General features: G+C 40.0%; 1 protein-coding gene across 4 annotated transcripts in view; it reads left to right on the plus strand.

Moving 5' to 3' along the window:
- Positions 1–25088, plus strand: part of FAM81B (family with sequence similarity 81 member B) — a 91578-nt gene that overhangs the window by 28083 nt on the left and 38407 nt on the right. For all 4 annotated transcript variants that reach the window (XM_036741781.1, XM_036741779.1, XM_036741780.1 and 1 more), the window contains one exon: positions 6001–6119. In XM_036741781.1, coding sequence (XP_036597676.1) covers positions 6001–6119 — 119 coding nt within the window. The remainder of the gene's footprint in view (positions 1–6000; positions 6120–25088) is intronic.

Genomic DNA, 25088 nt, shown 5'->3' on the forward strand with positions numbered 1-25088 from the left:
TTGGATATGGCTGCCACATTCCATCCTTAACCTCTGACCCCCACCCCACTCCAGCTTTCTTTTCTCCAGGCTAAACATCCCAGCTTCTTTCAAGCTATCTTCAAATTACATGAACTCAAGATCCATTACCATCCTAGTTGTCCTCTGGATAACTCTCCAGCTTATTAATGGCCTTCCTAAATTGCTGTACCCAGAAAGGAACATCCTTCCAGATATGATATGACCAAGACAGAATAGTATCTCCACCTACTTCTTCTTGGAAGCCATGCCTCTCTTACAGCAACCCCAATTGCATTATCTTTTTGACTGCCATATCATGCTACTGACTCAGTTTACTATCATCTAGTTAGCCAGTTAGTCAATAAACAGTTATGAATTGCCTACAATGCACCAAGTGCTGTGCTAAGCTAATCTAGCTCCTTTTCAGTGAAAGTTCTAGCTAAATATGTAGATTGTTAGCACTGCTCCTTGAGCACACCCCAAATTCCCTTCATGTCTTAGGAATGCACCAGTTCTCACACTGAGTTTCTTTCCAGGCAATTGAGAGTATGCCACTTCTGAGTCTATTCCTCAGACAATGGAAAATCAGTAATGTGTAACTTTCCTAGAGCTATTCCTAGAAGCTCAGGCTTTCTTTGATGCCCTCCATCACCCCCAACTTCTATCCACTGATCAACTAATCAATAAGCATATATAAAATGTTTGGTCCATGTGTAAAGTGCTGTGGTCCAAGTATATCTATCTAAGTTGCAAGCCCAGGAGGCATGGATTGTCAAGGCATCCAGGTTTTGAGCCCCAGTAGTCAGTTTGCTTGCAATGGTCACTCAATACTTTAAACAAGTTATAATCCCCCAAAGTGCTGACACTCCAGGGAAATTTTCTGGGTCTGAACATACTAGAGCCACAGTATACACCTTCTTAATGACATACATGACTTTCCCAGAGAACTTTGAGCTCTTCTAAATATGGAAAGTCCTTTTCATCCAACCCACAGAGGTTGTAAAGGTATATACTGCAAATATTTTTCATATAAATGTTGCAATACAATTGTATAATTCAATCCACTGTCTAGTATAGTAGGAAGTGTCTTTTTATCTTTCCGTTTATGTTTGTATTTACAGCACAGTGCCTGGCACCTAGTAAACATTTAATATATGCTCATTGCCTTAACTTGACTTCTACTTTCAATCCATAGCATTACTAATTTATAAGGTCTATGAGACCAGGTAGAAAGAATGCAGGAAATGTTGTCAGGTCAGGGTTGAATTTTGGATAATTTTGCTCAGGATATCTCAAGTATGGGCCACCAAGACCAAATGAGAGACTGTCTCAGATTGAAAAGATTCCACTGCTAAATCTCAGGGAAATCCTTCTTCTGGAAGATGGCACATTGAGCAGAACTATTCATTTGGGAAGGACATAAAAAAATGTTGGGGAGGAGGTAGGTGGGAATAGAAATCACATGAGGAGCAAGGAGTGAGTGGAGGTAGCCTCCTCCAAAGGATCTTCTGCTGGTCAGTCAGACAAGCATTTAGTAAGCACTATGCTCCAGGCACTATGCTAAGCTCGAGGGATACAAAAAAAAAAGCAAAAAGAGTGGTCTATGCTTTCAAGGAGCTCAAATTCTAACGGTAGTTCCCAAACCAATCCAACAGGCATTTATAAGTATTTATAACTGCTGTCCTCTTCAAGAACTAAGGATAAACACAACCTGTGAGTAGCCTCTCCTCTCCCCTCCCCTGCCCTCTCCTTCCCTGTCCTCTCCTCTCTCTCCTCTCCTCTCCCTTTGCTTGATGGCAGAAGGCTGCCTCCTTAACTTTGGGTTTACGTGCTAGATTTCTTTCTCAAAACCAAGCCTTAAATCCAACTCACTCTGGAGCTCCTAGATTAGACAATAGGTCCCTGCCCTCCTAGCATACAGTGAATGTAAATACTAAATAGTAACTGTTTCTCTTTTGGGCAGGAACCCTAAGGGTCTTCCTCTCCCAGTTTTTTTTTTTTTGAGTTTTCGATTACAGGGCCCATCCCTCACTCAAAGTGAGAACCTGAAAAGACCTTAGGCTAAAAGGGCCAAGCTCTCCTAATGCATCCTGGGCCATCTCCAGTCGTCCTGGTGAATATCAGGACCACTGGACCCAGATGGCTCTGGAGAAGAAAGTGAGGCTGCTGACCTTGCGCAGCCCTCCCTCATTCAAATCAAAGTCAACTGCAAGTCATGTCATCATTTCCCTGATGTCATGGTCCTCTTCAAGAACGAAGGACAAACACAACAATTTAGTGGAGGATGCATCAATCAAAACAGATAAATCAATACCATTTGATGAGGGATAGAGTACTAACAAAAAATGGAGAATTAGGAAAAACTTCATATTGGAAGGAGCACATTATTTGAATATTTTCTGGCAAGGGATTCTACATTCTAGGCAAGGGGATCAGCCTGTCCAAGGACATGGAAGCAGTAGGTGGAATGTTGTGTTTGTGCAGCGGCAGAAAGGCCAATTGTCTGGAAGGAGTGTATGAAGGAAGGAATATGAAATAAGCCAGAAGAGAGATAGGAGCCATTCTGTAAAGGTTTTTAAGTACAAAGTTGAGTTTGTATTTTATCCTAGAGAAAATATTGGGCCATTAAAGATTCTTGAGCAGGGGAATTAGCTGATCGGGGAACAGGGGAGCAACATGGTCAGATTTGTATTCTAGGGAGATTATTTTGTAGAGGATGATTTGAAGAGAAGAGAGGAGTCAAATCCAGAAGTAAAATTAAGAAGCTATTGCAGTAGTCCAGGTGAGAGATGATAGGGCATGAAGGTCATAGGTCAGTAAGTAGAAAGAACGGTAAGGAGAGGAGAGATGTTGTAGAGATAGAATTGATAAGACTCTGAAATTAATAGGATATGGCAGATGAGAGAAATGGAAAACCTGAGAAAGACAATGAGATCGTGAATGTAGGTGAATGGAAGACAGTCCTCGACAGAAATAGTGAAGTTTGTATTAGGGTTAGGTTTGAATGGGAAAGTAGAGAGAAGACGATGAGTTCTAGCTCAGACATATTGAGTTTGATGACATCCAGTTTGAAATATCCAATTGATTAGCAATAAGAGAGCAGATCTCAAGAGAGACATGAGAGCTAGGTAAATAGATCTGGAGTTGTCTGCATAGAGGTGATAGGTGAGCTGTGGGAACTTGTGAGATGATTAAGAATGTGTAGGGGCAAAAGAGAAAGGAGCCCAGGAAAGAACCTTGGGAAAGACTCACTTGATTAGGAAGCAAGATATAAGAGGAGACTGAGAAGTGGCCAGATAAATAAGTCAACCAGAAAAAGAACAGTGTCATGAAAGAGAAGAGAAGAAAGATGAGAAAAGCAAGATGGTCCCTACTGTTAGAGAGTGGAGCCATGGTACTTCTTCTCCCAATGGTCTTCTGGCCACTCAGAGGTCACCAGTAGGCACTGAAGGGCAGACCTCACTAGATTGGTACAGGAGCCCCTTTAAGGCTCTGCTTCAGTCACGATGCTGGGGTATTATTTCTTGGGTCCTTCTATCCTGGTTCCCTTCTCAGTCTGAGAGCCAGTGAGGTGAGCCCTACTGAGACACTTACCAGTAAGAGTCAGAGCTAGGAAGTGTCTGGAGTCCTGTTACTGGAATGTGGGTAAATTGTACCTTTTCAGCTCTTTTCCTCCCCTTGTGCCCAGAAAGAGAGATTTTAAGATTGAGGGCAGCCCACCCTTCTCATTCCTGTCCCCCTGCTCCCCTTTAGGGCTCATAATGGAACAGAAGGGGAAAGTAGACTGGATTGCTTTTAGGAAATTGAACAATTCTTTTAACAACCCCAAGCTTCTCCTGGAAACAAAGGCCCATTTTTTTAAACATCATTATTCCAGTGATGTTATGTAGCTTTGAGTCACAGAATACCATCATCTCTGAAAAACTTTCATTGAAGATTACCCATAGATGGGCACGTAGTGGGCAAGAGCAGGCTGGGACACCAGACAAACAAGGAATTATGCAGAAACAGTATAAAGGACATTGTCAGAGAAATGTCTAACTGGAGTTCCACAATCTCCAAAAAATTAATTCAACAAAATATTAAGCACCTACTATTATGATCCCTATTTTACAACTGAGGAAACTGAGGTAGACACAGTATAAGTGACTTGCCTAGGGTCACACCACTAGTAAATGTCTGAGGTCAGATATGATAGGTAGTAACCCCAAGTACAGCCCTAGTACTTGTGCAATAAATGTAAAGTCAGTCAGAGAAAGGTTGGGTGGATACTTTGGAGATGATCTTTGAAAGTACGTGGACAGGAATTAAACGGGATGAGAAGGCACAAATGAATTGAAATCTGTTCCTATGAAAAAAATATGGCCCAATAGGTAAATAGCTCAATATATATATATATATATATATATACACACACACATATATAAGCTCCCAGTAGTTAGGTCACAGATTCAGGGAAGTTTTAAAACATTAAAAGTTTACAAAATGGTTTGCATTCATTGATTCCCACAATAACCTGTGACCAAGGATACGGCCTGAGGCTGTCTGAGCCTGTTTCCTTATCTACAAAATGAAGGTTTTATTGATAAGATTGAGTCTCAGAAAGGTTAGTTGACTTGTCCATGGTCTCACAGTTGGTAAATATTGGACCCGGGATTCAAACCCACATTTCTTCTGGCTCTAAATCCAGTTCTGATTTCAGCTCTAAATCCACCATTTTTGAAATTGGTATTTAGAATGTATAACAGATTTAAGAATAGGCCCACAGTATAAAAGAATAAATAATGTTGAGAACTGAGCTGCAAAGATCTGACTCAGACCCCACCTCTGACATTACTTGCTAGGTGTATGATCTTGGGCAAGTGGCTTAACCTCTCTGAGCCTCAGTTTCCTCATCTTTAAAAACAAGTCCAATAATACTTACTTCACAAGGTTGGTTGAGAGGATTAAATCAAATAATATACCAAAAGTGCTTTTCAAACTTTAAAACTATATAAATGTCAATTATTGTTGCTGTTTTCTCATTCTCATCTTTTTTTATTTGAGCTGTTGAATATTTTTTATTATTAAATTTATTTATTTTCAGTTTCCAACATTCACTTCCACAAGATTTTAAGTTCCAAATTTTCTCCCCCTCTCTCCCCTCCCCTCACCCTAAGATGGTATGCATTCTAATTACCCTTTCCCCCAGTCTGCCCTCCCTTTTATCACCCCACCTCCTCTTAACCTTCTATTTTCCTGCGGAACAAGATAGATTTCTATACCCCATTGCCTGTATATCTTATTTCCCAGTTGCATGTAAAAACAATTTTTAACATTCATTTTTAAAACTTTGAGTTCCACATTCTGTACCTTCCTCCCTCCCCACCTAGATGAGAAACAGTCCTGGGATAAGTCACTGTCTTGCCATTATTCTTCTATATTTAATATTCTGTGTATTATGAGACAGGTAGATAAAATGCCTGCTTCTCTGTAGCTAGATACAAGTTTTAGGATGAGGCTCACCCTCTGTGGGATCATTGTGAGCAACCTCTATCTTCCTTATTGTGGTGATTTTTCTTATAAAACTATATTGCCTAAACAGGCCACCCAACTGATAACAGAAAGGACCTGGGAAGCAAATTAGTCCAACCCATACCTGAACAAGGCAGTAGGCCTGGAGTCAGGAAGACCAGAGTTCAAATCCAGCCTCAGACATTTACTAACTGTGTGACCCTGACCAAGTCACTTAACCCTGTTTGCCTCGATTTCCTTATCTGTAAAATGAGCTGGAGAAAGAAATGACAAACCATGCCATTATCTTTGCCAGGAAAGCCCGATATGGGGTCATGAAGAATTAGACATGACTGAAACAACTAAATGACAACATCTAAAGCATAGCTGACAAATCATGCTTTCCCTTTGGCATGAATACCTATCTATCTATCTATCTATCTATATATATATACATATACATACATAATACATATATTAATGAAGATTTTAACTCAAAATTTGCAGATTCTAGAAGAACAAATAAGGGCCCGGGACAACGCAGCAGCCCAAAGTAATTTCGTTTCCCAGAGTTTTAACCAGAATCAGCTTCATGGAATGGGAGATCTCCGTGGAAGAGTGGCTAGGTAAGTGGAAAGAAGATTCACCCGGAGTTCCTAGACTAGTAATTAGATGCCAGAATCTCTTTTTTCCTCAGTTCTTTTCTATGAATAAGCCCCATGTTGTGGTAATCAAATTAGTATAACTAAACTAAGCTGGAAGTAGGTTTGGTGGAAAAAAAAAATTCACAGAGAGAGCCAGCATGATGCAGTGGGGAGAGTTCTGGGTTTGAAGACAGAAGGTCTGGTTTTGAACCCTGCTTACAAGTCATGCGATTTTGGGCAAGTCATTTCACTTTTGTAGTACCCAGTTTCCTGGTCAGTAAAATAAGGAGTTCGGATTGTATGGCGTTTAAATTTCCTTCCAGCTCTAAATCGATAATCCTATTTTTTCTAACTTAATTTTTATTGGGTTGGGGTATTTTTGGTCACATGGCCAATATGGAAATACGCTTTGCATGACTTCAAAAAGAGAGAAAGAACTTATAAGCCTTTGCCTGTGAAAAATATACTTATCATTCCCCACCCCCACCCCTATCCCCACCACTAACAGATTGCCATGAAAACAAAATAAACAAGAGAATTTTTGTCAAGTCTTAGCCTGGACTCATATCTGCTTTCAGATGCTTACTGGGCATCTAAGTGATTCTGGACAAGTCACTTAACTTCTATCTGCCTCAATTTCCTCAACTGTAAAATAAGAATAATGAGAATACAGCATTTACCTCCCAGTGTTTTTGTAAGGGTCAAATAAGATAATATTTGTAAAGCACTTAGAACAGTGCCTGGTACATAGTGCTTAATAAATGCTTGTTTCTTTCAAAAGAAAAAGAAAATCCAGGAGACACAGTTAGGAGAGATCTGAAAAACCAACAAAGTGGCACAAAGTATTTCACAACTTAGTTCCACTTAAAAGTTTTTATAGCCACCCTCCCCACCACCAAATCCAGGAAGCAAAAGTTACAGGAAAACACACACACACACACACACACACACACACACACACACACCATTGTTTAAAAATTATAAATGTCACTAGCATAACATTTTGAATTTTTTTCTTTTGTTACGCTCCCCCTCCCATTGACCCCCTTACCCTCTATCCTAAGCAAGTTTTTCAAAAATGATAGACCTCACAAATATGCATAGTCTGGCAAAAGAAACTGCCATATTGGCCAAGTCCAAAAAAGCATACATCTTTCTGCATTTCACATTCATCACCTCTCTGTCAGGAGGTGAAGGATACATTTCTTTTTCATTCTTTTGGATTAGATCAGAATTCTAAAATCTTTCCAAATCTTTGTTTTTCTCTATGATGTTAGCATTCTATAAATTGTTCTCCCAGCTCTTCTCTGCTTTGGTCCATAGAAGTCTTCCCAATTCATCTGAAGCCATCTATTTTTGCTACTTCTTATGGAACAACAATATTCTATTATGTTCACACCCTATAATTTGCTTAGCCATTCCCCAATAGGACACCCCTTTGTTTCCTCGCATTGGCTACTGCAAAAACAGCTGCTATAAATATTGTTTTATGAATAGGTCCTTTTCCTCTTTTTCTTTTAATTTAAGGGTATAGGCCTAGTATTCATGCACATACAAACACACACACACAACTTAGTAACCTGTTAGACATAGTTCCAGATCAGCGCAACATTTTAGAAAAACAAATCACTTTTAAGAATAACATTATTCCAATACAGGCAGGACAATTAGTTCTTTCTTTGTTGTTGTTGTTTTGGGGTTTGGTTTTTTTGGTTTTTTGTTTGGTTTCTTTTTTGTTTTGCTAAATAGATAGAGACTTGTTCTGTTATGTGTATGGAAATCCTCATTTTATTTAGTATTCATTAAGGCCAGAATAAAAAACAACAAAAATATTGACAATGTATGTCATGCTATCTAACTAAAGGCATCAATCAAGGGAACAAGCAACAAGCATTGTTTAAGCACCTACTATGCACTATGCACTGCAAATGCAAATACAATTATGACAATTAATTATTATTTCTCTTTTATTTGCTAAAGTTATAATCATGGTCTGTGCATATAGGAATGTTCTAATTTACATTCCAATGCACATTCCCTTCATTTTTCTTACTTATTAATGTGATAAGTAATTATTACATGTTAATATAATATTGTATTAATGTAATAAACATTTCCAAAACTATGTCTTATAGTAGTTGTTTAATATCTTTGGTGGCAGGAGGCAGGGAAGGAATAACTCCAACCTTTATCTGGTACATATAATGCCAGCTCTTGGTTTAAAATAATTTTGTTAAAGAAAAATCTTTCAATTCCTATTCATTTTAGTTTTATAGCAAGTTTGTCAAAGGCTTTCTGTGAATATTTTAGTATTATAATATGTTTTCATGAATTGTCTTGTTGTAGCTCAGGCCCTTATCGCCTCTCACCTGCACTATTACTATAGCTTCCTCTTGTCCTTACTTGGGGCCTCTCCCTGCTCCAATCTTATCATCCACATAATTGCCAGATTGATTTTCCTGAAGCACAGGACAGACCATGTCACTCCCCTACTTCCACTTTCTGCCTTTTAGCTCTAGGATCAACTATAAATTCCTCTATTTGGCATCAAAAATCCATCACAAACTGACCCCAACCTCTATATCCAACTTTATTACACTTCATTACCTTTAATACGACCTATAGTTCAAAGCGCTGGTCTTACTCTTCTTCATACCAGTGGTGGAGGCTACATGTGGCCTTCTAGGTACTTGGGTGCAGCCTTTTGATTGAGTCCAAGTTTTACAGAACAAATCCTTTTATTAGGGGGATTTGTTCTGTGAAGTTTGGATTCGAAGAGCCACACTTGAGGACCTAGAGGACCATATGTGGCCTGGAGGCTGCAGGTTCCCCATCCCTGATACAGGCTACCCCACCCATGCTCCAAATGTATTCTTTCTTCTCATCTTTTAGGAGCTGAACAAACAACAACAAAGCTTTAATGGCTTAAAAGTGCACTAAGACTTTGGGAATACCTTATATTAGACCCCTGATTTCACTTTCTGCACTTTTCGTGAGAACAAACAAATTGATTCAATTCAACAAATATTTATTAAAACAAATTCTAGGTGCCAGTCACCGAGCTAGGCACTGGAGATACAAAAATAAAAATGAAAAGTCCCTGCCCTAAAGGAATCTGCATTCTACAGGACGGAAACAGTATGTATACAAATTAATAAATACAAAAATGCGTACAAAGTAAATATAAAGCAATGGGGGAAGTCAATGTTAGAGACACAAACACAAGAACAATAAATACAGTCCTTGCCCTCATGGAATTCTTTTCCTTGAATACTTTCTATTGCTGGCAACAAAGGTATACCTATAAAGAGATACAAAATGTATTCAAAGTAAATAAAAGGTATACAAACCATCCATTAACTGGTATTTATTAAGCACCTACCAGGCACTGCGGATACAATGACAAAAATGAAGAAGATTACATTCTGATCGGAGAGTCAGTCTACGCAATGAAGCTGAAAAAAGTTGTTGTTGTTGTTGTGTTCATCCTTCGTTTTCGAAGAGGACCAGATATCAGGGAAATGAGGCCATGACTTGCAGTTGGCTTTGATTTGAGTGAGGAAGGGCTGTGCAAGGTCAGCAGCTTCACTTTCTCCTCCAGAGCCATCTGGGTCCAGTGGCCAGACAGGAGATAGCTCAGGGTGCAATGGGAGACCCTGGTCCTTTTAGGCTAAGGCCTTTTCAGGTTTCAGGTTCTCACTTTGAGTGAGATAACACCAATTCAGTGAATAGGCCTCTTTAAGAAGTGTGTCAAGGGATGGCCCCTTTAATTAGAAAAAAAGGAAAAAAAAATCAAACTGGGAGGGGAAGACCCTCAGGGTTCCTAGGTGGGAACCAAATTGTAAAGGGTTTCCAATGCCAGGGGAGCTTGTATTTGATTCTAGAAATAATAGGGAGCCCTTGGAGCTTCTTCAGGAGGAAAAAAAACAACAACATATGGTATAGAAATAGCACTTTGGCAGCTGTGTGAAGTATGGTACTTAAGCCAAGAGTTAATAGGGATCTGAACTAGGGTGGTGGCCATTTGAATGGAAAGCAGGGAGCAGGGATGGATCCAAAACATATTGTAAAGGTAGAAATGACAAGATTTGTCAACTTATTGACTGTGGGAGTGGTAGAGAGTTTCAAACTTGAATGACTGGAAGTTTTATAACTTGATGAGGGTGATTTGGAACATCAAATTTATTTTAATTCACATCTTTTTTAATGTTTCAAATAATTTTTCATACGGTTGTTGATGGTTTGCAATTCTTTTGAAAACAAGTTGTTCTATCTTGTATCCATTTGTCTATTAGGGAAACGGTTCTTCATTTTCTATATTTTTTTCAGTTCTCTATATATCCTGGTTAATATACTTTAAGATATTTGTCTAAAAAAAATTCCCCCTATTTGTTAGTTTCTCTTATTCTAGTACCATTGATTGTGTTAGTACAAAAGCTTTTCGAGTTGGAGTTATGGAGATGAGGCAGATGCCTTCAACTTGTTCCTCTGCATAGGTATCACAACCACTCCTGTTGTAGCTGGTCCCTCTTGGCCTCTAGGTTCCTTTTCCTTCCTCTTTTTCCTCTGCTAACGAATAAGGTTAGGACCTCTATTTCTTTCAACAATAGATAATAGTAGGACATTGGGAACCTAGGGTATAACTCTATTGCTAGCCAATTTCTCATCCCAGTCACCAGCTCTCCTAAACCAGAAATGGATCCATTCTCTCCAGTTCCCAACAATCTCCATGGACCAAAAGTACCCTACCCTCTTACGTACACATCTACTCTGCATCAACAGTAGTTGCTGACCAAGGTGTTTATTCAGCAAAGTGTCTAAGAAGATGCAATGTTTATACCACTCTGACCTTATGGGTTCACCTCTATTTTTCCTGTAATTGTTCTCACAATCGATAACTGAGCTTATTCCCCTGTGATCAAAGTCCTGGCCTTGTTACAAAATCTCTATTATCTGTGGGGAGATGTTTTGATCCGCCTTGTACAACCGCGTTGGTGGAGCTGAGTCAAAATTCAAATACCAGAAAACTATCTTCCATCTCCCATCCACCTCCACCAATCTTACTCTCAAATTGCCTAATGCTTCTGGAGACAAAACAGAATTGTGCTAGCTGGGCCTACTACAGATTTGCACTACCTAACTTCAACTGTTCACTCAGTGCTGCTCAGCAATCTTTTTATTCATTTCTTTTTAACTTTCTATAACAGTGCCCAGGAGAGATGTTCCAAATTCCTTCTTCTCTCCTCAAGCCCCTAACTCTACTGGGTCTTTGCCCTTTCCCTCAGCCATCACCTGCCTCCTTCGTACCAGACTGACAAGACTGAGGCCAAGGCACAAACTCTCTCATTTGTCCTTTATATGCTTCTCAATATCCTTCCTTCTTGTAGTTTCACAGGGAGAAATGGCACCAGATTTCATTGCCTCTGGTCAACTCCCTTGATCCACCAATCAACTCCACTCTTTAATCAGTCTTCACTATTTCCCATGTTCCACCTGGGTCCAACCCCCCCCCATCCCCCGCTTACTGGTGCCTGACATTCAATCCATGGCTTGTAAAGTCACATTTCCACTGAATCTCCCCAACTAAGCCAGATTAAAGCATATGATATCTTAGTAAAACAAAGAACATCTTAAACAGATTTCAAGATAACTAACAAGGAATTAAAAGCATTCCCATCACCAGTTTCCCAAGGCTAATATTTTCTATGCCTTCAAATAGTGGAACAGTGGAGAGCCACAAATATTTAGCCAGGTGGCTAAATCCCTGGATTTCAGTTCCTTATCTTTTAAATGAAGAGGTTGAACTAGCTAACTAGCTAAGGTTCCTTTTAGGTTCCTTCCAAACTGAGGATGTGATGAAAATTTAACAGCTGGGGGTGGCAGGAGGAGGAGATTACCCACATCACACTTTTGAGTTTAAACTGCATTATTAATGTTTTACATCACTTTATTAAGTCTAAGTGATCCATAAAATCACATATCAAGCTTTCATTTATAGTGTTTACTGACTTTTGAGGTGTAGATGCTCATACTGAAATTTTAAAAATTGGCTTTTGCAAGCTTAAGTTTGCTCTAGCAACCAGCTCGAAACTGATGACTCCTTCCCATCGCATCCAAAACTCTGACAAGTAGTTGAAAAACTGCGTGATCTAGCAGTCTAGAAAATTTCCCCCAGAGAATGCAAGGGGACCTGCAAAGACCACCTTTTGCCCATAGAGATGTTGGTCAGACTCCGGGTAATCAAGAGGACAGTAACAATGGAGAGTAAACCAAGCAGGCTTCAAGAAGAGTAGCTGGGTGGCCCAATGGATAGAGTGCTGGCCCTGGAGTCAGGAGGACCTGAGTTCAAATTCAGCCTCAGACACTTGGCACTTAACTAGGTATGTGTGACCCTGGGCAAGTCACTTAACTCCAGTTGCCTCAAGGGAAAAAAGGACCCATCGGACATTACAGAGGAACTTTTAGAGCTAGATGCTTTGTAGGAAAGAAAGCACAGATTGAGAATTGGATGAAAAGGAAACTATACATTGGTACCCTCCTAATGGTCAGGAAGTCAGGCAAGGCTATCCCCAGATACCACTTCTTTCCTGCCTGATTCTGGAACTCTGGGGTCCTAAGGAAGCCGAAACTACCTATAGAGCCCAATCCATTGAGGACTGGAGGCAATATGGACAACGCATGAGTTTAGGATTAGTACTGCAGGACAAGGGGTCTGGCGATACCAAGGATGCAAAATGGACAACAGGTCAGGTGGAAGTGCCAGAACTATTCAGTCTGATCAGGGTGACTTATGATGCTCTAGTAGCAATAAGAGGGTAGGTTACCAATGTAGAAACTCATGAAACTCTGTCGGATGATTCTATTTATTATGTTTCTGCATGTTCCATGTATCTATTGCATGTGATTCTAATGTGGATGTTATGTACTATATGACCACGTATGTGCTGTATATTCAGGACAATTGTCTATGGCTATACTGTATGCCCATTGATGAATGCTTACAAGTGTACTTGGGTATCTGCTATGATTTACAGAGACTTGATTTTATTTTCCAGGGGGTGGAGGTGGAGGGGGAAGGAGGAGGTATGAGTTTGTATGTCTGGCCAGACACATCACCTCAGACCTGCTCAGCTGGCTCAGTACACAAACATGCCTAGGGTTTCTCTATTTTAAACCAAAACCAAAACCTTCTCTTGACCCTGGCCCCCTCCATACCTCTGCAAACTACTATCCCAACTTATGATCTATTCTCCATCCCCAATCTCACCTTTCTGTCCCTCATCTCCATGTTCTTCTGCTATTCTCAATGCTGAAATAGACCTTCCTATGGAGATCTCTTCTTGTTAAAATACTTATCTTTCTCTAAGCTCCAACTCAAGTGCCATCTTCTCCATGAAACAAACCTTCAGACAAGTGAGTTTGCTCTCCCTTTAAATTTCTAATAGGCCATGCTAGGACTTCTCTTCCCTTATCCCATTTCCCCTTTGTTTTTGTTATTTGTATATATGTCTTTCTGTTATTCAATTATAAAATCGTTGAAATAGGACCTACATTCTACTTTTTAATTATCAGTGCCTAGAGTAGAACTTTACACATAATTTAACATATGTTCAATTATTTTATTGAATTACCAGTGTTCTGATAGCCCCTCTAATATTTTATTATGTCCTATTCCATTAAAGGGCAGCTAGGTGGAGCAGTGGATAGAGCCCTCGTCCTAGAGTCAGGAAGACCTGAGTTCAAATTTGACCTCAGACACTTAGTAGCTGTTTCACCCTGGGCAAGTCACTTAATCCAGTTTGCCTCAGTTTCCTCATCTGTAAAATGAGCTAGAAAAGGAAATGGCAAACCACCCCAATATCTTGCCAAGAAACCAAATGGGGTCATGAAGAGCCAGACAAGACTGAAATGACTCAACAACAACAAATGCCATCAAATCATGCAGTTGTTCATAAATAATGCATATGCTAATTGAGAAACTTTGGAAGGACCTAAGCTGACAACATATATAATGATGAAAACTGGTAGGCCTGGGAAAGGATGTTAGGACTGATTTAGAAAAGTCCACATTTAAGTGGGCCAGTTGATTTCAGGATCCCATAAATTTAATGAGATCTTCATTTCTCAGAGTGATTTCTGATTCACTAAGTCATTCTAATTCAACCAAACTTTCTCTTTCCTTGTGTTTGCTGCCTGATTGGTTAGTGGCAAAGTGATGGGCCGTCCTGTATTTGTCAAGACATCTTTGTCCAGACACAGAATGATCCAAGACGCCACAAGCCAGTTCATGTACAGAACGAGTTGCCCTAATCATGACCAGGAATCCTATAATTTGTATTGAACATTTATTTAAGCTAAAGAGTTGCTCTCAGTATACAAAGTGCTTACTTAACCAACCTTTGATATTCGTCACCTTTCCATGTTTAAGTAACATCTTTATTAGGTCGCAGGGAGACTTAGCAATCCCTTTACTTAAGTAAAAAGCCACTGGATTATAAAAATAATTTATAAATATATGGCATATATTTAAATAATACTTCAGATTTATATAAATTTATTTTATTTTTATACAGTACTTTAAGGTTTACAATCCCATAGCAAGCCTGTGAGGTATGTAGTATGAGGATTGTCATCCCTATTCTCCAATCCAATCCAATCAACATTTATTAAGTGTTCATGATGTGCTGGGCATTGTGCTAAGAAAGTCCCTGCCCTCAATAAGCTTACAATCTAAAGGGGGAAACAACCCACAAAAGAGGCAGGAAAATGGGAGAGGGAGACACAGGGGGCTACCTGGCTTGGGGGCATCTTGTTCCATGGAGTTGATACGAGGCCTGGTAGCAAATGCAAAGTGAAGGATTTTACAGATGGAGAAAGGAAAGTGTAGAGTGGCTAAAAGACCTGCCCTCGGTCACACAGCTAGTTAATGTTAGAGCACTTCAAGTCCTTTCTTCACACTATATCTAACTAAAAATCTCTCAGTAGAGACATAGGTTGATGGCTAATTCCAGATCAGATGCAGACCAGATCCAGATCTGATAAAGTTCAAACAGAGGCTCACAATTCTCCCTCAATCAGTCCTGATCCAACAGCAACAATCAGGGATACTCAGTTGACTTAGACAAAGTAAATGTTGTTTGTATTCACTGCCTACCTGAACTGTATACCCAGTAGCTTCTTCTGAAAATTATAAAAGTCATTTGGGATCCTAGGGTGATTTCATCCCTCTTGAAAGCAGTGACAAGGGTTAAGCAATGATCATCCTACATTGGGAGGCCATCACCAGGAAACGTGTATTTATATCACATCACAAGGCCATAGCCCAGACAATGGTGAACCCTCACTTCCCAGAGAATAGACCAGAGTAAGAGAGCTGTCATGTGAATTAGATTTGCTTGGCCCCAAGGGGCAAAACTAGAAGCAGTGGGCGGAGGAGGGAATCCATCAACACAAAAACTCCCTCACAGCCTGGCTGCTTCCTACCTTTCCAGTCTTCTTATACTTAACTCCCCTCTACCCATTCTACAATCCAGCTACACTGACCTGCTTTCTGCTCCTCTGCCATGGCCTGTCTCCAAGCCTTTGAACTGATGCCATGCCTGGAATGCTCTCCCTCCTCACCTCTTCCTTGCTGGCTTCCTTGGCCTCCTCCAAAACTCACACCCTTCCTTCTTCAAGAGGTCTTTCCCATTCTCCTCCCCCAAGTGCCTTCTAATATTCGCTTACATTTACATTGTATATATCTTGTATATAAATAGTTATTTGCATGTTGTCTCCCCCATTGGGGAGGTACCTTGGACAGGTGCCTTGTTTTTCTCTTTTTTTCTATCCCCAGCATTTAACGTACAGTATCTGGCACATGGAAAATGTTTAAAAATACTTATTGATATACTGGGGTAGCTAAGTGGCACAGGGGCAGCTAGGTGTCACAGTAGATAAAGCATTGGGTTTGGAATCAGGAAGACTTATTATCTTCCTGAGTTCAAATCTGGTCTCAGATACTTCCTAGCTGTGTGACCCTAGGCAAGTCACTTAACCCTGTTTGCCTTATTTTCCTCATCTATAAAATGAACTGGAGAAGGAAATGGCAAACCACTCCAGTATTTTTGCCAAGAAAACCGCACATGGGATCCTGAAGAATCAGACACAACTGACCAACCACAAATATTGACCTACTGACTGAATGACAATTAGACCTTACCAGAAACATATCAAAAAGGTAAAGTTTCTCGAGCAAGTAACACTTCTCAGGTATGCTGTAAAGGGAATTCTTGGTTGGTTAAAGGTTGGGTTGGCTGGAATCTGCAGTTCCTTCCCATTCTGAGATTCAGAAATTCTATGAAGAATGTAAACAGGCCTACCCATGTAGTCATTCATCAATAGTTCTTTAGTGCTTTGGTAAAGCTGTGACCTCATCTGTTGGGAGGACTCCTTCCAACAGTGCAGCCCAACAATCATATAATTTGTTACCATTGCAGATTGACAGCAATAACCATTTATAATCAAAACCTATGATTCTGTTCAATTCAGCAGCAGTGCATAGGCAGATCCAAAATCTATTTCCTCTCTCAAACTACAGGGACACATACAAACCTATTATTTTCCTTCTGAATATCATTTTATGTTTAAAACAAGATGATAAAGTTCAAAAGTGCCCAAAAAATGAATAGAATCATATCATTTCAAATCTTTCAAAATCTTTTCTTCCTCCAATCTTTTCCATTCTTTCATAGTTTATCCTAACCTAGCATCTCAAATAATGTTGTTCCCCCTTGGGTCAAGGAGGATACCAACTCACTTTCCCTTAAAAGTTCTCTCCTCTTTAATCAAAGCTTTTTTAAAAAACTTGACAAGGTAGCCCTCTGTGTTGGATTCAAATTAGTTCCCATTTGGCTAAACTTTACCCGTCCTCATTTCTGTTCTTCCTACATTTTTGTCAAACTAATGGACTTGTCAGGCAGCTTAATTTATATCTTTTTGCCCCCATGAATTCATTTCCAATGAACATTTTGATGTCAATGAAATGAAGTTGATTATTTTCATTTAATTATTTATTTAATTCCCAGGAAAAAAGGCTCAATATTTAATAGTAGAGATAGGATGTGACAGAATACAGCCCATAAAATGGGACAAAATAAGACATCACTTCCTATTGCAGATGAGAAGGGTCTAAATAACTCTAGACCTACCTCCTAACTCCCCATGGGTCAGTTTTTCCAATACGTAGAAAGGAAAAGGTGAACATGTAAATAGACATGTATCATCTATAACCTACCCATAAGAATGGTAATTAATTCCTCTATCTTTACCTCCCAAAGCTTTTCCCTCTTCCAAACTTCCCTGTTACTGTTAACAGGCACCACTATCCTTCTAGGCTGTGGGGGGGAACTTGCAGCCTCAAGGCCACAGGCCTTCTAGGTCCTTGGGTGCAGTCTTTTGACTGAGTTCAAGTTTTAAAGAATGAATCCTTTTATTGGGGATTTGTTCTGTGAATTTTGGATTCAGTCAAGGGGCTGCACTTGAGGACCTAGAGGGCCACAGGTTCTCCACCCCTGTCCTATAGGGCCCCTCTGGCTTGCAATCTAGGTGCCATCCTTGACTATTCACTATCTCTCACTCCCAACATCCCATATGTTAGTAGGATTTCTATTTCACCCTTTGCAATATCCCTTGGATGTGCCCCCTTCTCTCCTCTGATACTACCCCCACATTGGTTCAGGCCCCAATCACCTCATGCCTGGACTATTGCAATAAAAATAATGGTTGGTCTGCCTACCACAAGTCTATTGCCCCTCCAGTCCATTCTCCATTCAGCCACCAAAGTGATTTTCGTAAAGCACAGATCTGACCATGTCATCCCCATACTCAGTAAATTCCAGTGGCTCCTTATCACCTCCAGGATCAAATATAAAATACTAAACCTTTCATTACCTGCCCCCTCCCACCTTTCTAGTCTTCTTAGACCTCGTATCCCACCCTCACCTCCACATACTCCTTAATCTAGTGGCACTGGCTTCCTGACTGTTCCAAAAAAAAAGACACTCCATCTCCCAGATCAAACAATTTCTCCAACTAGCCCTACTACACCCAGAATATTCTCCCTTCTCATCTCTATCTGCTGGCTTCCATAGCTTCTTCAAGTCCCAGCTAAAATGCCACCTTCTACAGGAAGCCTTTCCTGATCTCTCTTAACTCTAGTGACTTTGCTCTGTTGGTCATTTCCTAGCTATCCTGTATATAGCTTGTGTTTTCATGTAATCTTTCCCCCATCAGACTGTGAGCTCCTTGGGGACAAGGACTGTCTTTTGCCTCTCTTGTGTTCCCAGAGCTTAGCACTGTGCTCGGCACAACACAAGTGCTTAATAAAGGCTTATTGACCAATTGAAATTAACTGGTAGGAATGATGAACCCAAGACCCTAGGAGCACATACAAATTCTTCCATTTCCAGTACGGTCTTTAGAAGAAAAAAATAGCCATTACATATTATTTTGTCAAGTTGTTTCAGTCATGTCTGACTCTGTGACCCCATTTGGGGTGTTCTTGGCAAAGATATTAGAGTGGTTTGCCATTTTCCTTTTCCAGCTAATTTTACAGACAAAGAACTGAACCAAAAAGGGTTAAGTGACTTGCCCAGGGTCACACAGCTAGAAAGTATCTGAGGCCGGATTTGAACCCAGAACCTCCTGACTCCAGGGCCAATGCTCTATCCACTGTGCTTCCTAGCTGCCCCTTACAAATTATACTGATGCTTTAATTAAAGGTATTATGTCCATTGAAAGAGCTATATAGGAAAGATAGCATGGTACAACAGAAAGGGTGTTGAACTTCGGCGTCACCAGACCTGAGTTGGAATCCGTGTTGTGCATTTACTGTGATCTTGGGAAAATCCCTTTAACCTCTTTGGGCTTCAGTTTTTTCCTGATCTGTGACATGAGAGACCAGATGACCTTTAAGGTCCCTTTCAGCACTAGCTATATGACCCTCTGGATCCTGTGGAATGTCACAGAGGCCAGCAAACTTCAAAATATTCCTACTTCTTCTTCTGGAATATGGAAAGGTATGTTGGTCATGTAGTAACTCAACACTTAGGAATGATGAGATCAGCTTGTATCAGATGCTATCTGTCAAGGGAGAGATGATTGCAATATTTAGCAATCATGACAGCTTTCACAAGCAACAGAGACGTATGATGGCTATTATCATAGCTGAGGCAACTGTTCCTTATGCTATCTTTGGCATGTATTAGCTATATGAAAATATAAATCTAAATATGGGTCTTCCAACTAACCAAAGGCAGAGAAAAAATGTTCATGGCAGGGGTGTGAGTGACCTTTAGCTTCAACTCACAGCCAGAGTGGCTGTTCTTACCAGCAGTTTCCTTGCCATGGCCATCTAGTATCACCTTCTAGGGAGATATCTGGGCCAGTTGTCCAGGTAAAGCTTACCCTCTCACCTCATTCATAGTCCATAGCTCTGAGAGTAACAAATTGTGAGGCAATCCATGAAAAAGACCACTTTAGAAATGCATGGATGTCAGAAGGATTAAGAAAAAAGAGAGCATGTAACACAAGATCATGTAAATGCAGTGCACAAAAAAAATTATTTGATAATCATGGTGGCCAAAGCCATCAACATAAAGAATTATTAAATACTCCAATAGCCACTTTTAAATAGTCCTTTAATGTTTACAAAGGACTTTCCTTACAACTCTTGCTCAGATAGGTGGTATATTATGTCTGCTTCCTGAATTAGAAGACAAAGACTCAGATGGGTGGAGTGACTTGCCCATATTGTACCTGACAATGTCAGAGATGTGATTCACACCTGCTGGTGACTCCAGGTTGAATTAGGGGTCGCTCCCTGCAGCAGTTTAGATGAGGGCACCCTTTTTGAGTTTTAATCCTATGCAAAATCTTCACAGAAATCCTCCAGGGAGGGTCTATCCAACAGGCTGTAGGTCTACCCCTACGCCTTTCAACATTTGGTGGGTGGCAGTGCAACTCTCAGTTTGTCTATCTGTTATCACATCCTCTGATCATACCTTTCCTAAATAATATCCCTTATTCCAACTCTTACATAGAGCTCACATCTGGTAATATTCTCTAGTTTACTCATACTCATATGTATCTTTCCATTGCCCTTTGGTTCACATGCAATTTTAATTCTTTTGAGATTGTGGTATAGTCTATAATTGGTGCCTACACAGCACTAGGAAATGAGGAGATAGTGAATTCCAGGCATGGTACTTTTCTTTGGCTAAAGTACTACCTTCCTTAAAACTACAGGGAGACAGCATATCACTGTGTTAATTATTCAACCAGGAAATTTAATTAGCTGAGTGTAATACCTGAAATATCCGATTTTCTCACCAGATGGTACCCTACTTGAACTACCAGATGGATACTCATTAAATTCTCTGGGACATGCAAGGAAATAACCATTTTCTAAAGCTACAATATCCCCACTGGTCACTAGTCGCCTTCAGCCTGCAAACTTCTAAGCTCCCTGTCAATATGGTGACTACTACCGAGGCCTACTTTAGTCTAGGACAGAGGTTCTTAACCTGGAGTCCATGAAGTTATTTTTTAAAAAAAACATTTTAGTAACTATATTTAAATAAAATTGGTTTCCTTTGTAATTTGTTTCATACTCTTAAAAACATTATTCTGAGGAGGGGTCCAAAGGCTAACTGCAGCTCTTTCTCCTCTCTCTCTCCTCTCTCTCTCTCTCTCTCTCTTTCACTCTCTCTCTCTCTCTCTCTCTCTCTCTCACACACACACACACACACAGAGACACACACACACACACAGACATGCATGTGCACGTGCACTAATATTAATCTAGGGGATGAAATGGAACATTGCCCAAAAGTATTTAAAGGTAAAATTTGATCTATCTGGGCCTCTAGTGCATGAAATATTTTACACTCTTAAGTCATTTCCTAATACATTCATAGACTCAGAGATCTAGCTATGTTCAGACTACTCTAATACAGCCCCTTATCAGTAAGGGGGCTGATGGGAAGTGTAGCTTTTCCTGGCTATAAGTTGAGACTGAGGGATCTCATGAAGCCAGAGCCATATGGAACAGGGGAAGCACAGGAACTTTTGAGGCTCTGAGGAGAAAGATAGGGTCTGTGGACCTACACCAGCAGTGACACAATTGCAAGTGAAGGACACTGCTTCCTTGAACTAAATATGATCCTGTGCAGTTTGAGCCTTATCTGGCTCACTGACCCACTTAAGGAGTGATCCATTTGGACAGAATTTTGCTGTTTTTCCTAACTCTGTCTTACCCACCGGCTCCCCTCAACTCATTAAACCTTGTTGATTTTCCCTCTGAAATTTTATGATAGGTTTAGTCTGCACATAAAGATACGACGATTTTTAGTTGCACTCTGAGCAAGGGTTTGTTATAAAGGAGAGGACCACAGAAGGATATAAAGGACAAAAGGGAACCCATGAGACCAATTGTCCTAAGACTTAACAGAGAGCCAATATTAAGCTCTATCTCTGAAGACATATAGAAGACTTTCATTATGGTCATGAAGTTTATTGTTCATAGAAAAAAGTGGGGGGAAAAACAGATGAAACACCTTTTTATGGAGGCAATCACCACCAACCCTCTTCTTCCTACAGTTCCCTTCTAGATTGAAGAGTATGTACAGGGGAGAGCCCAATAGTCTACACTGATAGCCCATAAAGAAGAAGATGGGGAAGTGCTTTCACACACACACACACACACACACACACACACACACACACACACGCACACACCCTTGCTCCCCCATTTCAGGTTCAAGGTTCAAAGGAAAATGTGGATGATGAATTTATTTCAATAGCCTTAGGAACAATTACAGCTGCGGTCCTCCCTGGTTCTACACCAGCTCATTCAGGGCTGCTCATCTGCCCCTCATTTGGAAACATCTCCACGCTGTGACAGCTTCCCACTGGTCACTTTATCGCTCGTGGAGCCCTAGCTTCCATCCCTGCTTCTGGTACCCCCATTTTTAGGAAGGATACAGTTCAAAAGGAGGGAAGAGACAAGCAAAAAGAGAGGATGGGCTATGTACAGATAGTATTGTTTTACCCCATGACATGACTTCTGTCTCCATCAAAAAAAAAAAAAAGCAAAGGCTGATCATGACACCCTGGGTAATTAGAGAGGGTTAATATCCTCCAGCACCAGTACCATCACAACTGCTCTGCCAACTTCTTTCTCCATGAATCATCTCAGGCTCAGAGAACAGGAAAAGCAGAGGCGCCAGGCTTCATAGGCCACAGGGGCAGAGCCTGAGTGAAAGCACAGAGACAGGACATGTAAGAAGAACTTAGGGAAACAACTAGTAGGCCAATTAGAGCATATAAAGGGGAGAGACGTGAAGTAATATATCTGGAAAGGAGACTAGATTGTGGAGGACTGAAATAGTTTTTAATCCAAGAAAAAAGAGAGAACCAATAATGTATGATTTTTGAGTTTAATAAAAAGAATGTTTGATTTAGCATCAGACTATACCCGAGTGCAAGTCCTTCCTCCAAAATTTACAGCCAAAGACAAGAAGTCGCTTATCCTCCCAGAAGATCAGTCTCCTCATCTGTAAAATGGGAATAATATAGGTATAATATAATATAATATGGTATGATATAGTATGGTATAATACAGTATAGCATAGGGAATAATGTAATATAGCTGCTAACCCTATAGTGGGCAGCTAGGTGATACAGTGGATAGAGTAAGGTGCCTGGAGTTAGGAAGACTCATCTTCCTGAGTTCAAATCCAGCCTCAGACATTTACTAGCTGGGCACTTAACCCTATTTACCTCAGTTTCTTCACCTACAAAATGAACTGGAGAAGGAAATGGCAAACCACTTCAGAATCTTTGTCAAAACCTCAAATGGTGTCACAAAGAGTGGGACACAAGTCAGATAGGAATGAAAATAGACTCACCAACAACAGCCCTATAGTAACCACTTCACAAGGCTACTGTGAGAAACAAATGAGATAATATATTTAAAGCATTTGGCAAGAATTCCCTTGATACATATGTAGATCATTCTCAAAAACTTTATAGAGATGAAAAAGTAATGTGGGTAGATAGTTGCTTATATCTTCTCAATTGCATTTTTGAAAATACAACTAAAAAAAATTTCCCACTGCTTTGCTATCTTCCTCTCTTTGAGATAAGTATCTTGAAAACTCACTCCTTGGGGCAGCTAGGCAGCACAGTGAATAAAGCCCTGCAGTCAGGAGGACCTGAGATCAAATCTAGCCTCAGACACTTACTAGCTCTGTGACCCTGGATAAGTCACTTAATCCCAATTGCTTTCCCCTAAAACATACATACACACAAACACACACACACACACACACACACACACACACACACACAAAGAAAATTACTCTTTCAGTGTTTCCTGGATTGTGTCATTCACATACAAATTTCTTCTGTATTCAGCTGCTCTTTTCAATTTCATCTTCTCAAGTTCCATTTCTATTGCTCATAGAACACATTGGGTACTGAGGATATTAAGTCCAAATATAATGGTTCCACAATCATTTGATGAGAAGAGATCATTACCAGATCTGGTCCATTTTCACTGTTGAATTTCTTCCCGTTTTGTCTATAAATGCTCTTAAAGATATTTGGCTTGGTTACTCCAAATCCCAAGTTTTTTGCAAGTTTGTTTTTCCCTCCACTGCTTTTTCCCTTTTTAGACTTTTTGGGGAGGCAATAGGGCTTGTAATCTGTGGCCATTGTACCCCAAAATGGAGTAGATTTCAAAGTACAGATGGATTTATTCTCTGAAGTGCTGTTGCCATTGTTTGCCTTGTCTCTCCACTGGACAAGAGTAACAAATGTTTGCTGGCTGGGGTGACTTCTGGGTTCTCTTTACTACCTAAAGACTTTCCTAATGCTTCTCTGAGAAATAAAGAAGTATGATAGTCAGTGTCGACACTTTTACTGTTTCCTTTCTTCAGCCTCAATAGCTTATTCAAACAGGTCAAGTTGGACTTCTGTCATAAGTGCATACAGCATCTTTCGTCATCATCTCTTCCAATTTGGCACTGATTTTTACCTTCGCTAATTAGTGATTGGTCTTACTACACAGAAACAGCTGATTCTGAAAATCTGTATAACCAATCACTTGCCATCTTTGAAGATGTTATCTTTTCATTATTTTGCTATACTGTTCAGTGCTCACAATGTCCAACACTTTCTGATTCTATTCTTGAAGAAAATATTTGATATAAAAAGTGAATATCCTGAGTAGTCTAGAAACTTTTCTCCTCTTTAATTTCTTAATTAGACACCATATTTTTCAACATTTCTGTTGACTTGGTTCAGAATTTCTCTACTTCTTTGTGCTCTGAAAGAGATGTTGGTATATACACTGCAATTATAATTTTGATATTCTAATTTTTAATGCTCATTGTGAGCACCTCAAGGAGCGATAATCAAGTGCCCCATGAAATATTGTTTCTTTTTACTGTTATATGAATGATGAAACTAAGTCAGAATTGGAAGCAGGGACATGTTGGAATCAATTCATACTGGCTCGCAAATATGAGCTTGGTAAATTTTCAGCGTGAGCACTTACATCTTGGAAATTGATAAACACTATAACTCAGGGCTTGGTTTACTGTTTTGTTGATTGTTTGGACCTTTACAAGTGATGGAGAAATGTTAATGATACAGATTAAACTTAAAAGTATGTTGTATTATTTTGGAAAACTGGTTGTTAAATATTTTCATCAGACCAGTGGTTGGAAGACATATCCTTCAATTTCTCTATTTGTGACTATAGGGAGAATTTGCATTAGGACTCTACCTTATCACTTCCCTCTGTCACTCTGATTGGAGGGTGGGGCCATGAACTCCAAACTTCCATTTAAAAAGAAAGCTCTGCTCAAATATCTCATTTCTCACCTGAATGTGTCATGTTGGGAC

The sequence above is a fragment of the Trichosurus vulpecula genome, chromosome 1, assembly GCF_011100635.1.
Source record: "Trichosurus vulpecula isolate mTriVul1 chromosome 1, mTriVul1.pri, whole genome shotgun sequence".
Taxonomy (NCBI): Eukaryota; Metazoa; Chordata; class Mammalia; order Diprotodontia; family Phalangeridae; genus Trichosurus; species Trichosurus vulpecula.